At 43.2% G+C, this 13,637-nt stretch overlaps 1 protein-coding gene across 1 annotated transcript in view; it reads left to right on the top strand.

Annotated features, from left to right (window-relative positions):
* The window catches only part of BLM (Bloom syndrome RecQ like helicase), a 67,633-nt gene that overhangs the window by 49,569 nt on the left and 4,427 nt on the right, over positions 1-13,637 (top strand). The window contains exons 13-15 of the mRNA XM_023508810.1: positions 5,165-5,364; positions 6,601-6,793; positions 11,170-11,307. Of these exons, the coding sequence (XP_023364578.1) occupies positions 5,165-5,364; positions 6,601-6,793; positions 11,170-11,307 (531 nt within the window). The remainder of the gene's footprint in view (positions 1-5,164; positions 5,365-6,600; positions 6,794-11,169; positions 11,308-13,637) is intronic.

The raw sequence follows: 13,637 nt of genomic DNA, 5'->3' as shown, positions 1-13,637 counted from the left end.
AAAAAAAAAAAAAAACAACCCACCAACCTTGATGCATGTGCCTGGTGCCATAACCCCTGTGCTATGGGCGCCAAGCTGTAAATGTTAATCTTGATGTAAACGTACAATAAATAAAAATAAAAGAAAGTATGTACAGAGAAGGCTTGGGGTACTGATAACATCACCTAGTGGGGAGGGATGGGGTGAAAAGTTTTACCTAGAGTTACACATATAATCAATAGATGATCCAATAGTATATAACTAGCAAAATTGAGGAAGGGCAGTAGGAGGGGGTGGCATAAATGAGATAACTGCCTTGGGAAGTTAAATGTCAGGCTGGTGGGAGGACTACAGGGTTCCAAGTTTTATGTACAAATAACCACCAGAGGAGCTGAAAACACAAATGATTTAAAAAGTATTTACACTGGGGAAGAGAGTGCAACTTGGAAGGGGGAAGGTGAGGCAGAGGAATGCTGCTTTTATTATAAGCCTTTCCATACTATATTTTGTTTTTCCCCATATACATGTATTCTAATTAAAAACATATAATGGACAATAAATAGTTTCATTCTTTTTTTTAATAAATAGCCTAGGTTATAATAGGAAGATGGTTTTCTCATTTTCTACATGATCATTCTTCATTGCAATGCAGACGGGGCACAGTGGCTCCCACCTGAAATCCCAGTGCTTTGGGAGCCTGAGGGAGGCTGCAGTGAGCTACAGTGACCCCCACTATAGATAGATAGAAAAAAGAAAACTGAAAAATGCAAATAACTCCAGAAAAGACTGCTAATGTTTAGTATGTTTCTTCACAATCACATATTTATCATATTATAGGTGTAGATTATATCATTTTTATTTAGCAAAATATAAGAATTTTCTTAAAAGTCTAGTGTTATTTTAGTACATATTTTTCTATTATAAAACAATATGAATTATTAGTTATATGATTAAATAAACCTTTGATTACATCTTTGATTCCACTTTTCATGTAGATTCTTACAGAGATTACTCTCAGGTTTGGGCAAAAGTAATTGGGATTTTGGACCACACATTTTTTTTTATTTTTATTTATTTTTTTTATTTTTTTTGAGACAGAGCCTCAAGCTATCCCCCTGGGTAGAGTGCCATGGCATCACAGCTCACAGCAACCTCCAACTCCTGGGCTCAAGCGAGTCTCCTGCCTCAGCCTCCCAAGTAGCTGGGACTACAGGTGCCCGCCACGCCCAGCCATTTTTTGGTTGCAGTCATCATTGTTGCTTGGCGGGCCCAGGCTGGGGATTCGAACCCACCACCTTAGGTGTATGTGGCTGGTGCCTTAGCCGCTTGAGCCACAGGCACCGAGCCGGACCACTCATTTTATTTTATTATTTTTATTTTTATTTCTTTTGAGATAGAGTCTCACTCTATCATCCTTGGTAGAGTGCCATGGCCTCATATCTCACAGCAGCCTCAAACTCTTGGGCTTAAGTTATCCTCTTGCCTCAGCCTCCCGAGTAGCTGGGACTACAGGTGCCTGTCACAATTAGCCAGGTGCCCGGCTAATTTTTCTATTTTTAAATAGAATTGGGGTCTCATTCTTGCTCAGGCAGGTCTGAGTTCAAGCAATCCACCTGCCTTAGCCTCCCGGGATTACGGATGTGAGTCACTGACTACACTTGGCCTGGGACCATGAGTTTTAAATCATTCTAACTAGGCTCAAACACATCTTCAGTAGTCTAAATAAGTACTATTATAATCAACACATTGTTGCCAACAAGAAATAAGTTTGTTTCTTCCTATACAAGAACATTTGGGAAGCATTTTCTGCACCCTGCTGGTTGTGGAAGCATTTTCCCTGCAAAAAATTGTCAAGATGCTTGAAGAAATATAGTCCACTGATGAGAGATCAGGTGAATATGGCGGATGAGGCAAAACTTTGTAGCCCAAATTGTTCAACTTTGATAGTGTTGGTTGTGCAGCATGTGTTGGGGTGTGGTTGTGGGGAAAACTGCCCTTCTGCCGACCAGTGCCAGCCGCAGGTGGTGCAATTGTCAGTGCCTCTCATTGTTGTGGTGAGCATCACACAGGGTTTTGAGAAAACTGTTTTATTGTGCTTTCTTAGTCTTCCTCAGTAGATGTGATGGTTTCCCTGGGACTCAGAACTCATTAGTGGAGCAGATTGGCAGCAGACCACCCTGTACTGACCATGACCTTTTTTTGATGCCTAGTTGGCTTTGGGAAGTGCTTTGGTCCTTGGGGTCCAACCACTGAGCTGGTCATCTCCGGCTGTCATATAAAATCCACTTTTCATTGCATGTCATGATCTCATTGAGAAGTAGTTCATTGTTGCACAGAGTAAGAGACGATGACATTTGTGGAGTTTGTTTTGTTTTGTTTTTGAGATGGAGTCCCACAGCTCACAGCAACCTCCAGCTCTTGGGTTCAAGCAATTCTCTTCCTCAGCCTCCCAAGTAGCTGGGACTACAGGCACCCACCACAACGCCTGGCTATTTTTTGTTGCGGTTGTCATTGTTGGTTAGCTGGCCCAGGCTGGGTTTGAACCCGTCACCTTTGGTGTATATGGTTGGCACCATAACCACTGTGCTACGGGCACCAAGCCAGAAGACAACTTTTGAAAATAGCAATTGCTCAAGTTTTCGGTCAACATGAGGCACACACTTAATGAGCTTTCAATTTGCTTCAAACACTGACTCACTGAAGAATGGTTGATGTTGAGTCCTTCAGCACCTTTTCCTGTGGTTGTCAGAGGATCAGCTTAGCTGGTCATTGTCAACTTCCATTGGCCACCACTGTGCTCCTCGTCTTCAAGGCTCTCGTCTCCTCTGCAGAAACTTCTGAGCCCCACTGCCCTGCACACTCCTTAGCAAGGCCTGGGCCAATTTGTCCCTGATGTCTCTACTGCTTTACAGCCATTTTGAGCTTGAATAAGAAAAGTGAATTTGCTTTGTATCTAATATAATTTCCGTAGTCCAAAATAAATATAAAATAAACAGCAAGTAATAAGTCATTAGCAAAAAAAAGTGAGAAATGCACAGTAAAATTATGTATAGCATAGCAATATTTATTTAAGAATGTATTTCGGTACCAAACAAGTTTCAACAATGCAAAAACCACAATTACTTTTGCAGCAACCTCATAATAGGTCAGTTTTCTGACAAGTTTTTCAGTTTCTTGTTAGCTCTTACATGTTTTTGAGAAAACTGTTTTATTGTGCTTTCTTAGTCTTCCTCAGCATGTGGGATTTGTTCACACCACCCAAACCAAAGGTCAAAGTCTGACTCTGTAGTGTGGACTCTGAGCAACACAAATCACTTAAAGAGAAATCTGAACAGTGCAGTGTATGTGGTGAGGAGCCACTTGAAATTTACAATAATGTATTTTTGGGGAACTAAATAAATGTAAGCTAAAGCTTTATATAATAACCATTAATTCTTATCATAAATGTGACAAGGCTTATTAAATAAATTGTTATAATAAAATTGTGTTTATGATGAAGTCATCAGTAATTACAACAGCTTGGATAGGAAACAGAATCTAGCCCACTGTGACTCTCAGCTGGCAGGAGAAAGAAGGAAGTGTACACACACCTCTCTCCTTGAGCAGCATATAGGGCTGCGTGAGGATGCCAAAACAGTATAGACTTAAATACCTGGATTACAAACTAGTAGCAGTTTCGATAATCAGGACCAGAGGCAGGATTTATAAAACTGATTGTCAAAAATTTTTTGTGACTAGATAAAGCATAATTATCCTAATATATACATAGCACAGTGGTACAAAGTTATTACAGTTTATGTAAAGTTTCTTTTATTTCTTTGCTTTAATCATATTAAAGCAAAGGTTTTTTATAAGCTTTTTTATAAGCTAACAATCCAATGTTTTAAAATGATAAACTAGCTGAGTGCAGTGGCTCACACGTATAACCCCAGCAATCTAGGAGGCCAAGGCAGGAGGTTCCCTTGAGTTTAGGAGTTTGAAACCATCCTGAGCAAGAACAAGACCCTGTCTTGACTAAAAATAGGAAAATTAGCTGGATGATGTGGAGAGCACCTGTAGTCCCAGCTACTCAGGAGGCTGAGACAGGAGGATAGCTTAAGGTCAAGATTTTGAGGTTGTTGTGAGCTATGTTGCGACGGCACTCTACCCAGGGCAGAGTGAAATTGTCTCAAAAAAAAAAAAAGCCCAATTTATAGTCGCCAAAATATGGAAACAGCCTTTAGCCCACCAACCCAGGAATGGATTAACAAGCTGTGGTAAATGTATACCATGGAATACTGTTCAGCCATTAAAAAAGATGGAGACTTTACAGCCTTTCTATTAACCTGGATAGAAGTGAAGCACATTATTCTTAGTAAAGCATCACAAGAATGGAGAAGCAAGGGTAGTGCCTGTGGCTCAATGAGTAGGGCACCGGCCCCATATCCTGACCGTGGTGGTTTCAAACCCAGCCCTGGCCAAACTGCAACAAAAAAATAGCTGGTTGTCATGATGGGCGCCTATAGTCCCAGCTACTCGGGAGGCTGAAGCAAGAGAATCACCTAAGCCCAAGTGCTGGAGGCTGCTGTGAGCTGACACCACGGTACTCTACCGAGGGTGACCAAGTGAGACTCTGTCTCTAAAAAAAAAGAATGGAGAAGCAAGAATCCTATGTACTCAATTCTCATATGAGGACAGTTGATGACCTGGCACATGGTTGGAGCCAGGGGAAGGGGAGAGCAGGGAGAGCAAAGAAAGGGAAGGAGGGAGGGAGGGAGGGAGGTGAAAGGAAGGAGCAGAGGGAAGGGGGAGTCACAGTGTACAACACACCTTTTGGGGGCAGGATACAATTATAAGAGGGACTTTACCTAACAAATGCAATTAATGTAACCTGGTTCTTTGTACCCTCAATAAATCCCCAATAATTAAAAAAAAAAAAAAAAAAAAAGAAATAGAAACTTAATTTTGCTGCTGTTGGTCAATGTATGTTCTAAAAAGATGAGGAAAAGAACATACAATCATAAAATTTTATGGTTCTCCTCAGATAATTCTCATATTGCAGAAATGAGTATCTATTAGTGGCATACATGTCCATCTGTGGACAGGTGATCTGTCTGTCCTGTGCATACATGACTTGGACCTCTTCTGTTTGAGGGTGGTGATGCACCTGCATTTACTCATCTTACCTCTTGTACCTTTTGTCCAGGGAGTAAGAGTGCAAAAATTCAGTTGGGTATATTTGGAAAGGGATCTGCTTATTCACGACACAATGCCGAAAGACTTTTTAAAAAGTTGATACTTGACAAGATTTTAGATGAAGACTTGTATATCAATGCCAATGACCAAGCAATTGCTTATATTATGCCTGGAGATAAAGCCCAAACTGTACTGAGTGGACATTTAAAGGTACGGATTTTAAATGTTTACTTTATCATCTTACAGTGAGTGGATCAGAATATATTTTGCAAAGTAGTGTCTTTTTCAAAGTATAGTGTATCTGTTCCAAACTTCGAGATACTGAATTTATATATACTGTCTTATATGAACATATTCTATTCTTTTTTTTTTTTAAGACAAAGTCTTACTATGTTGCCCTCAGTAGAGTGCTATGGCGTCACAGCTCACAGCAACCTCAAATTCTTGGGCTTAAGCAGTTATCTTGCCTCAGCCTTCCAAATAGCTGGGACTATAGGTGCCCACCACAACGCCCAGATATTTTTTATTACAGTTGTCGTTTAGCTGGCCCGGGCTGGGTTCAAAGCCATCAGCCTCGGTGTATGTGGCTGGCGCTATAACCACTATGCTATGGGCGCAGAGCCCTATTCTTCTTAATTTGTAAAAATATCATAACATTCAGCCCAAGTAATATGACATCTGTCAAAATGAATTTAATGGTTTATCAGATTACTAAATCTTCATAAATTAATTGGGAAAAAATTTACCAAGAGGTCATTCTGCGCTGGGTATATAGAGATGGATCATCCACATCCCTGTTCCCAAGGTCCTCAGTGGCTACTTGGCAGAACAGAAATATGTTAGGGCACCGGCCACATACACCAGACCTAATGGGTTTGAACCCAGCCCAGGCTTACTAAACATCAATGACAACTACAACAAAAGAAACAGCCAGGTGTTGTGGCGAGCGTCTGTAGTCCCAGCTACTTAGGAGGCTGAAATAAGAGAATCACTTAAGCCCAAGAGTTTGAGGTTGCTATGAGCTGTGATGCTACGGCACTCTACCCAGGGCAACATAGTGAAACTCTTTCTCAAAAAATAAATAAATACAGAGGCTCGGCGCCTGTGGCTCAAGCGGCTAAGGCGTCAGCCACATACACCTGAGCTGGTGAGTTCGAATCCAGCCCAGGCCTACCACACAACTATGACGGCTGCAACCAAAAAATAGCCAGGTGTTGTGGCAGGCGCCTGTAGTGCCAGCTACTGGGGAGGCTGAGGCAAGAGAATCGCTTAAGCCCAGGAGTTAGAGGTTGCTGTGAGCTGTGATGCCACAGCACTCTACCCAGGGCGACAGCTTGAGGCTCTGTCTCAAAAATAAAGAAAGAAATACAGAATTAAGCATTAAATAAAGCCCCTGTTTGAGTATAAGTGTGCATATAGCCTGTGATTTATTTATCTCTCAAAAAGGTAGACTTCATGGAGACGGAAAATTCCAGCAGTGTGAAAAAACAAAAAGCTTTAGTAGCAAAAGTATCTCAGAGGGAAGAGATGGTTAAGAAATGTCTTGGAGAACTCACAGAAGTCTGCAAGTCTCTGGGCAAAGTTTTTGGTGTCCATTACTTCAATATTTTTAATATTGTCACTCTGAAGAAGCTTGCAGGTAGGTACATGTGTGTCTCATCACATGACCCAAGTTAATAGGCCAACAGTTGATCTTGCTCAGAAACTTTTTAAGTAATGACCTTATCTCAGTTATTTTTATTATTTTTATTTGATCTTGGGATTTAAAGTTCAGGGAAATAATTAAACTCATTCTTGAGATAAAATATAAATCTTTAAGATATATGGAGGGCATCAAAAAATGATATACATTTTAAGAGATTGTGATGAATGTAAAAGTCTATCATTCCCCAAAAGCATATGAATTGCAGGTAAAATGGATATGTGCAGCTTATCTGGGTGCACTTGGCCAGTAACAGCACCTTCAACTCAACTTTGAAAAGTAACACATAGGCTCGGCGCCTATAGCTCAACCGGCTAAGGCGCCAGCGACATACACCTAAGGTGGCGGGTTTGAATCCCCAGCCCGGACCCGCCAAACAACAATGATGGCTGCAACCAAAAAAAAATAGCCAGGCATTGTGGCCGGCACCTGTAGTCCCAGCTACTTGGGAGGCAGAGGCAGGAGACTCGCTGGAGCCCAGGAGTTGGAGGTTGCTGTGAGCTGTAATACCACGGCACTCTACCCAGGGGGACAGCTTGAGGCTCTGTCTCAAAAAAAAAAAAAAAAAGAAAAAAGAAAAGTAACACATAGATAACATCTTTTAAAATGTGTATTACACATTTTTTGGCACCCTCCACATATAGTACTTTGTTATTCAGATATATTTTAATTTTATTATTTCCTCTAAAGCTGGATATTAGGATATGGGTAATCATGATTTCTAAACCAGATGCCACTGCATTACTTTGCTGATCATCTGCCTACTTACAGCACTGAGCCATGTATGTGCCTCTGACTTCATGAAGAAGAGCTAAGTTTCTTATGGGAAGAGACTGTGTTTTATGCTTCTTTGAACTCCGATCTGGCACAGTGCTACATCTTTGGCTAATAAATACTTGCCAATCTTATTTATTTCTGTGGACAGATAGCTTACCCCAGGATTTCAATAGCAGAGTACCTGGAAAATAACTGTGCACAGAGTTGACTGGCATGCACATCCTCATCCACATTCTCCCTCCATGAAGTTTTATAATCATCACCTTCTCTCCCGTCCCCACTCTTGTTATGTAGGTCCCTACAATATTTCATTGACTATAAGATGCCAGCTGTTTCAAGATGCTATTATTTTATGGACTATTAACAAAGAAAACATTCTACTAATTAAACTGTGATATGGTGCCTTTATTGGAGGAATTGTTTTTGACTTATTTAAACAAAGCTTTTTGTCATAACATCTCTGTGCATATATGAAAAATGCACTTAACTAAAGTAAATTAATTTAGGTACTTACAAAAGTTCACATTTGAAGTCTGACACTGCATCACTTTTGACTCAGCTGTCCTTATTTCTCCTGGTGTTACCACTAACATCACATTAGTCATACTGCATTTGTAGAGTATTTTTTGCCCCAGGATTCTAATCAAACCCCCTGCCACCAGTTCTGTCTTGATGGTGGTGCTCTCTTGACAATACCAGGTGTCAACAGGAGAGTACACATCCCAGTGACACGAGTGTCATACTGCTTTGTCTACTTGGGCATCTTTTTTAGGTCATGTGAAGCACTTGGTTGTTGTTTATAAGAAACTGAAATTGTGGTCATTCCCTCAATGATAGATCATGCTTTCTTTCTTTTTTTTTTTTTTTTTTTTTTTTTTTGAGACAGAGCCTCAGGCTGTCACCCTGGGTAGAGTGCATGGCATCACAGCTCACAGCAACCTCCAACTCCTGGGCTCAAGCGATTCTCCTGCCTCCACCTCCCAAGTAGCTGGCGCCCACCACAATGCCCAGCTGTTTTTTGGTTGCAGCCATCATTGTTGTTTGGCGGACCCAGGCTGGATTCGAACCCACCAGCTCAGGTGTATGTGGCTGGCGCCTTAGCCGCTTGAGCCACAGGCACTGCCAGATCGTGCTTTTTTAATGCCAGATTTATTTCTCATTACGTTCTTTCAGAGCTTTTCTGCATTCCCAGTCACTTTTTTACTGCTGATCATAGTATGGTCTTTTTGAAGACATGTCGTGTGGTAGACTTAACATGGGAGGTGACCACAGTGCAGTGGCTCTGTTGACATGCTGACAGGACTCAGGGCTGTGACTGAGTTCTCACAGACAGCAACACCACAGGGCAGTGGCCATTTGGCCGTGAGCAATTATAAAACATGTCTGATTTCAGTAATGGTAAAATGTGAGAAGGTGTGTGTCTTAGAATCAATGAAATATTTTATTTTGTTTGTAGGCTATTAGTGCAGTTCCCTAATTAGTTTCCTCACCTCCCAGTTGTGAACATGATGTACTTTCGTTTTTGTAAGGATAATGTCACCTCCTGTGTTGCCCAGGCTGGTCTCAAGTGGCTCTCCCACCTTGGTCTCCCAAAGTGCTAGGATTATAGGTATGAGCCATGCACCTAGTCTAATACTGGGGGTGCCAAAAAATGTATGCACATTTTAAGAGCTGTTATCTACATTATCACTTTACTTGCGCCATAATCAGAAGTGTCTGGACACTGATGGTCACCACTTTGAACACGTCTTATAATTGCCAAAGTCGACCCAGGCTGGAGTGCGGAGGCACAATCACAACCTTGAGCCCCTTAAGCCATTGTCCCACCTCAGCCTCCAAGTAGCTAGGACTATCAGTGTATGCCACATATCCGTACCTCCTTTCTTTTCTTTTTCTTTTTTTTTAGACACAGGGTCTTGCTATGCTGTTGTTCAGGCTTGTTTCAAACAACTGGCCTCAAGCCATTCTCCCACCTTGGCCTCCCAAAGTACTGAGATTACAGGCAAGAGCCACAACTCCCAGCCTGATGCACATTATATATATATATATATATTTTTTTTTTTTTTTTTTTTTTTTTTTTTTTGAGACAGGAGCCTCAAGCTTTCCCCCTGGGTAGAATGCAATGGCATCACAGCTCATAGCAACCTCCAACTCCTGAGCTCAAGTGAGTCTCCTGCCTCCGCCTCCCGAGTAGCTGGGACCGCAGGCACCCGCCACAACGCCCGACTATTTTTTGGTTGCCGCCGTCATTGTTGTTTGGTGGGCCCAGGCTGGATTCGAACCCACCACCTTGGGTGTATGTGGCTGGCACCTTAGCCACTTGAGCTACAGGCGCCAGGCCACATTTTATATTTTTGAGACAGAGTCTTACTCTGTCACCCTGGGTAGAGTGCCATGGTGTCATAACTCATAGCAACCTCAAACTCTTGATCTCAAGTGATTCTCCTGCCTCAGCCTCCCAAGTAGCTGAACACACCTGGCTGCTTTTGGAGACAGGATCTGGCTCTTGCTCAGGCTTGTCTCTAACTTCTGAGCTTCAACAATTCATCCATCTCAGCCTCCCAGAATGCTGGGATTACAGGCATGAGCCATCCCAACTGGCCCTGATGTACATTTTAATCTTACAAAAAAAGTATATTAATATAATAGCTCTCTAAGTAAAGTACAAATTTGGTTTTCCAAGTTTCTACACCAAGTGTTGGGAAACCACAAATTCGGTCAAGGGTCTACATTTCTTCTTGCCTCTCCCATGTTATCTTCTACTAATCCCCTTCATCAACCTTTTCTATCCCCTAGTCTGATGCTTTTCCTCTAAGTTTGGGAGGCTGAGAGAATCACAGATTGAAAAGGATTTGAAACCCACCCTTTGCTCAAGTCAAAGGCACAGGCCTGGGTTCTTCCTCCCTCCCTGTAGCCAGTGCGTCTAAGTCCTCTGGACGCAAATCTCTCCTCTGTGTCCCCACTCCTCCCTTCTGGTTCATGCCATCCTCGCTTCCGCAGTGGCTCCCACCAGACTCCCAGTTTGCATAGATCAGCCAGAGGGCCCTTTCAGTGACAGGCTTGTGTAGCTTCAGGATGTGCCATCTCTATACAGAAGATTCTGAGGCTGTCCTGGAGGAAGAAAGGTTTGGGCTATAGGAAACAGTTCGGTTATTTCTTCTTGGGTGGGGCATGTACATCTGGTGCGCAGGGAAGAGGTTGGAGCTGAACAGAAATGTCATGTTCCCAGCAGAGAGGCTGCCTCAGTGTTGCAGCAGGACAAGCCTTAGAGGTAGGAGCGGTAGGCATAGTGGGACCTGCCCACTGTGAGCCCATTGCATGGGTCCCGGCCTCTGGCTTCCCTTGGCCAGTGGTTGATTCCTGCCCTCTGGGCCCACCTGCCACCTCTGATTGGCTGACTCTGCCTTTTAGAAGACTAGCCCATGGCCCCATGCTCTGTAGTTAGTTGGCACTTAACAGACACATCCTGGATGAGAATGAGTTCAGTGGACTTTCTGTGGGTGCTAATTTAGATGCCTAATTTTATGCCTATATAGAGTCTTTATCTTCTGACCCGGAGGTTTTGCTTCAAATTGATGGTGTTACTGAAGACAAACTGGAAAAGTATGGTGCAGAAGTTATTGCAGTATTACAGAAGTACTCTGAGTGGACTTTTCCAGGTCAGTATAGCAAATGTGTGTTCTCTAAAAGCCTGTTTTAACATGAAGCCATACACCTCACTGGATTAGGAGCATTAACACACTGGTTCCAGTTGTGTTAATGCTTCCTATGCCTTGTCCTCAGAGTAGCCCCAGCAATGTGCCAGCCTCTGAGAGGACACCACTTACTAAACACTAAACCCATTAACAGGATCCAGGGGTACCTTTGGCCAAGGGATTGTTGGCTCTGATGAGGCAAGTTCCTGAGGGGTGATCCTTGCAGAGCCATCAGTTGCCACCGTGTGCTTTGGTTTCCTTAGCTCAGGAAGGAGCCTGTTAACCTAACAAGCACATCTAAGGGTGAAATCTAAGGGGGGGGGGTTCCAGTGTTCTGGAGGCACAAGCATGTGGCTAAGGCTGCTGTTGCTTGTCACTGAGAGGACCACCTGAGTGGGCATGGTGCTGCCAGGCACTCCCATAGGTCTCACCAGGCCTATCTCATGGTGCCTCAAATAATGAGACTCATTGTTAACAGAGACGCAGAAACTATTGAGGGAAGATTGGGGTGGCACCTGTGGCTCAGTGGGTAGGGCGCCAGCCCCATATACCAAGGGTGGTGGGTTCGAACCCAGCCCAGGCCAAACTGCCTCAAAAAATAGCCAGGTGTTATGGCAGGCACCTATAGTCCCAGCTACTCAGGAGCCTGAGGGAAAAGAATTGCCTAAGGCCAAGAGTTGGAGGTTGCTGTGAGCTGTGATACTACAGCACTCTACCAAAGGCAATGAAGTGGGACTTTGTCTCTTAAAAAATAGATATATATAGAGAGAGGGAAGATTGAGAACAGAGGCATGTTTTGTTGTAGGAGACAGAGTGCAGAAGTTGTTTGCCCTCTGAACAGTGCCTACACTAAGACACGGTGGATGAGCCACGCCCAATGTCCTCCCTGTTTCTGTCACAGGCCAGGGTGGGGGCCTTCTCCAGGTGACAGGAACAGGGAGGAGGGTGATAATATTGAGTGCACATTTCAAGTTCTTTCTCCCCTCACTCACTTTCCCTCCATTAACAGAAGGCTGGAAAGGAGAGTGTGTATGTAAGTTCATCTATATTGTCATTATTCCATTAGAAGTCTTGCTGTGAATACATTTGACAGTTTCGTGGTAGATCTTAACATTTTGTTTAGTGTAGTAGCTTGTTTGGAAGGGGATTGGCTGACATGAGGTGGGCCCAGCCGCATGCTGACCCTCACTCCCACTCGGTGAGGATCTGGTGTTCCGTAGACTGTCATCCTCACAACAGCCATCCTGCCGGTGGGGAAAGTGCATGTTTCCTATCTCCTAAGTCACACAGCTAAGGCAGTGGGCTCTTCAGCTCTGAGCTGTACCCCTTCTATTTGGGCTAGGCTCAGACCAGCCACAGTGGAGACCTGTGCCTTCTATGCTTCTCCTGCCAGGCCACCAGTGGCCAGGGTGGACCAGACCAGCCAGGAAATGGAGGCGCCCAATGTGTGTGGGGGGGTTCATGCTCCTTGGGTGCCTTGGGATGCAAGTGCCTATGGGAAGTGCCCTCCTCTTTGCAAATGTGCCCTTCTGCAAAGACCTGCTTCCTGCCTGGCATGTCATATGTGCACAGCAATCATGCAAAGACTTGGATTTTTTCCTATGAGGAAGAAAGTAAGATCTAGAATTTTCTTATACTCATTACTAAAAAACTGTTGTTCAAAGATGAGGTACAGAACATGGTTTATTTCCCTCACGTTGGACTTATTTTTTCAGCACATTTAAAATGGTAAGTGAAATGACCTAATATCTATATAGCACTATACACTGTCAGTGCCTCCCAGGATTCACTTCTTATCAATGACAGGGACACTGGTTGTATGAGGCAGTGTAAGCTGTGTCCAGTTATCTCCAGGTAAGTTAAAGACTATCACAAGACTATTTTAATTATTATGGGTAACCCTATCCTACTGCTACTACTACAATAGTAGTAGTTGTTTATCTTTATAGGGTGCATGTGGTGTTTTCATACAGTCATACAATGTGAACTAATCACATCAGGATAATTGGGGTATCTACCACCTCAAGCATTTACTACTTCTTTGCTCTGGGGACACATTCCAGCCCCTCTCCTGCAGTTACTTCACAGAATACCCTAGCTTACTGTTGCTTGTGGTCACATTGCCATGCCATGCCATTGAGTGTTATTCATTCTAACTACATGTTTGCAATCATCACCATCCCCACTTTAACCCCCCCCCCCAATGCCTTTCACAGCCTCTGGTAACCATCATTCTCCTGTTGGTCTCCATGAAATAAATTGTTTTAATATTTACTCCCACATATGGGTGAGAATATTTGAGATTTAAA

This window comes from Otolemur garnettii, unplaced genomic scaffold, assembly GCF_000181295.1.
Source record: "Otolemur garnettii isolate 467f Iridium unplaced genomic scaffold, OtoGar3 scaffold00277, whole genome shotgun sequence".
NCBI lineage: Eukaryota > Metazoa > Chordata > Mammalia > Primates > Galagidae > Otolemur > Otolemur garnettii.
Note: the sequence above shows the minus strand (reverse complement) of the source record. Positions and strands in the feature narration are given on the sequence as shown.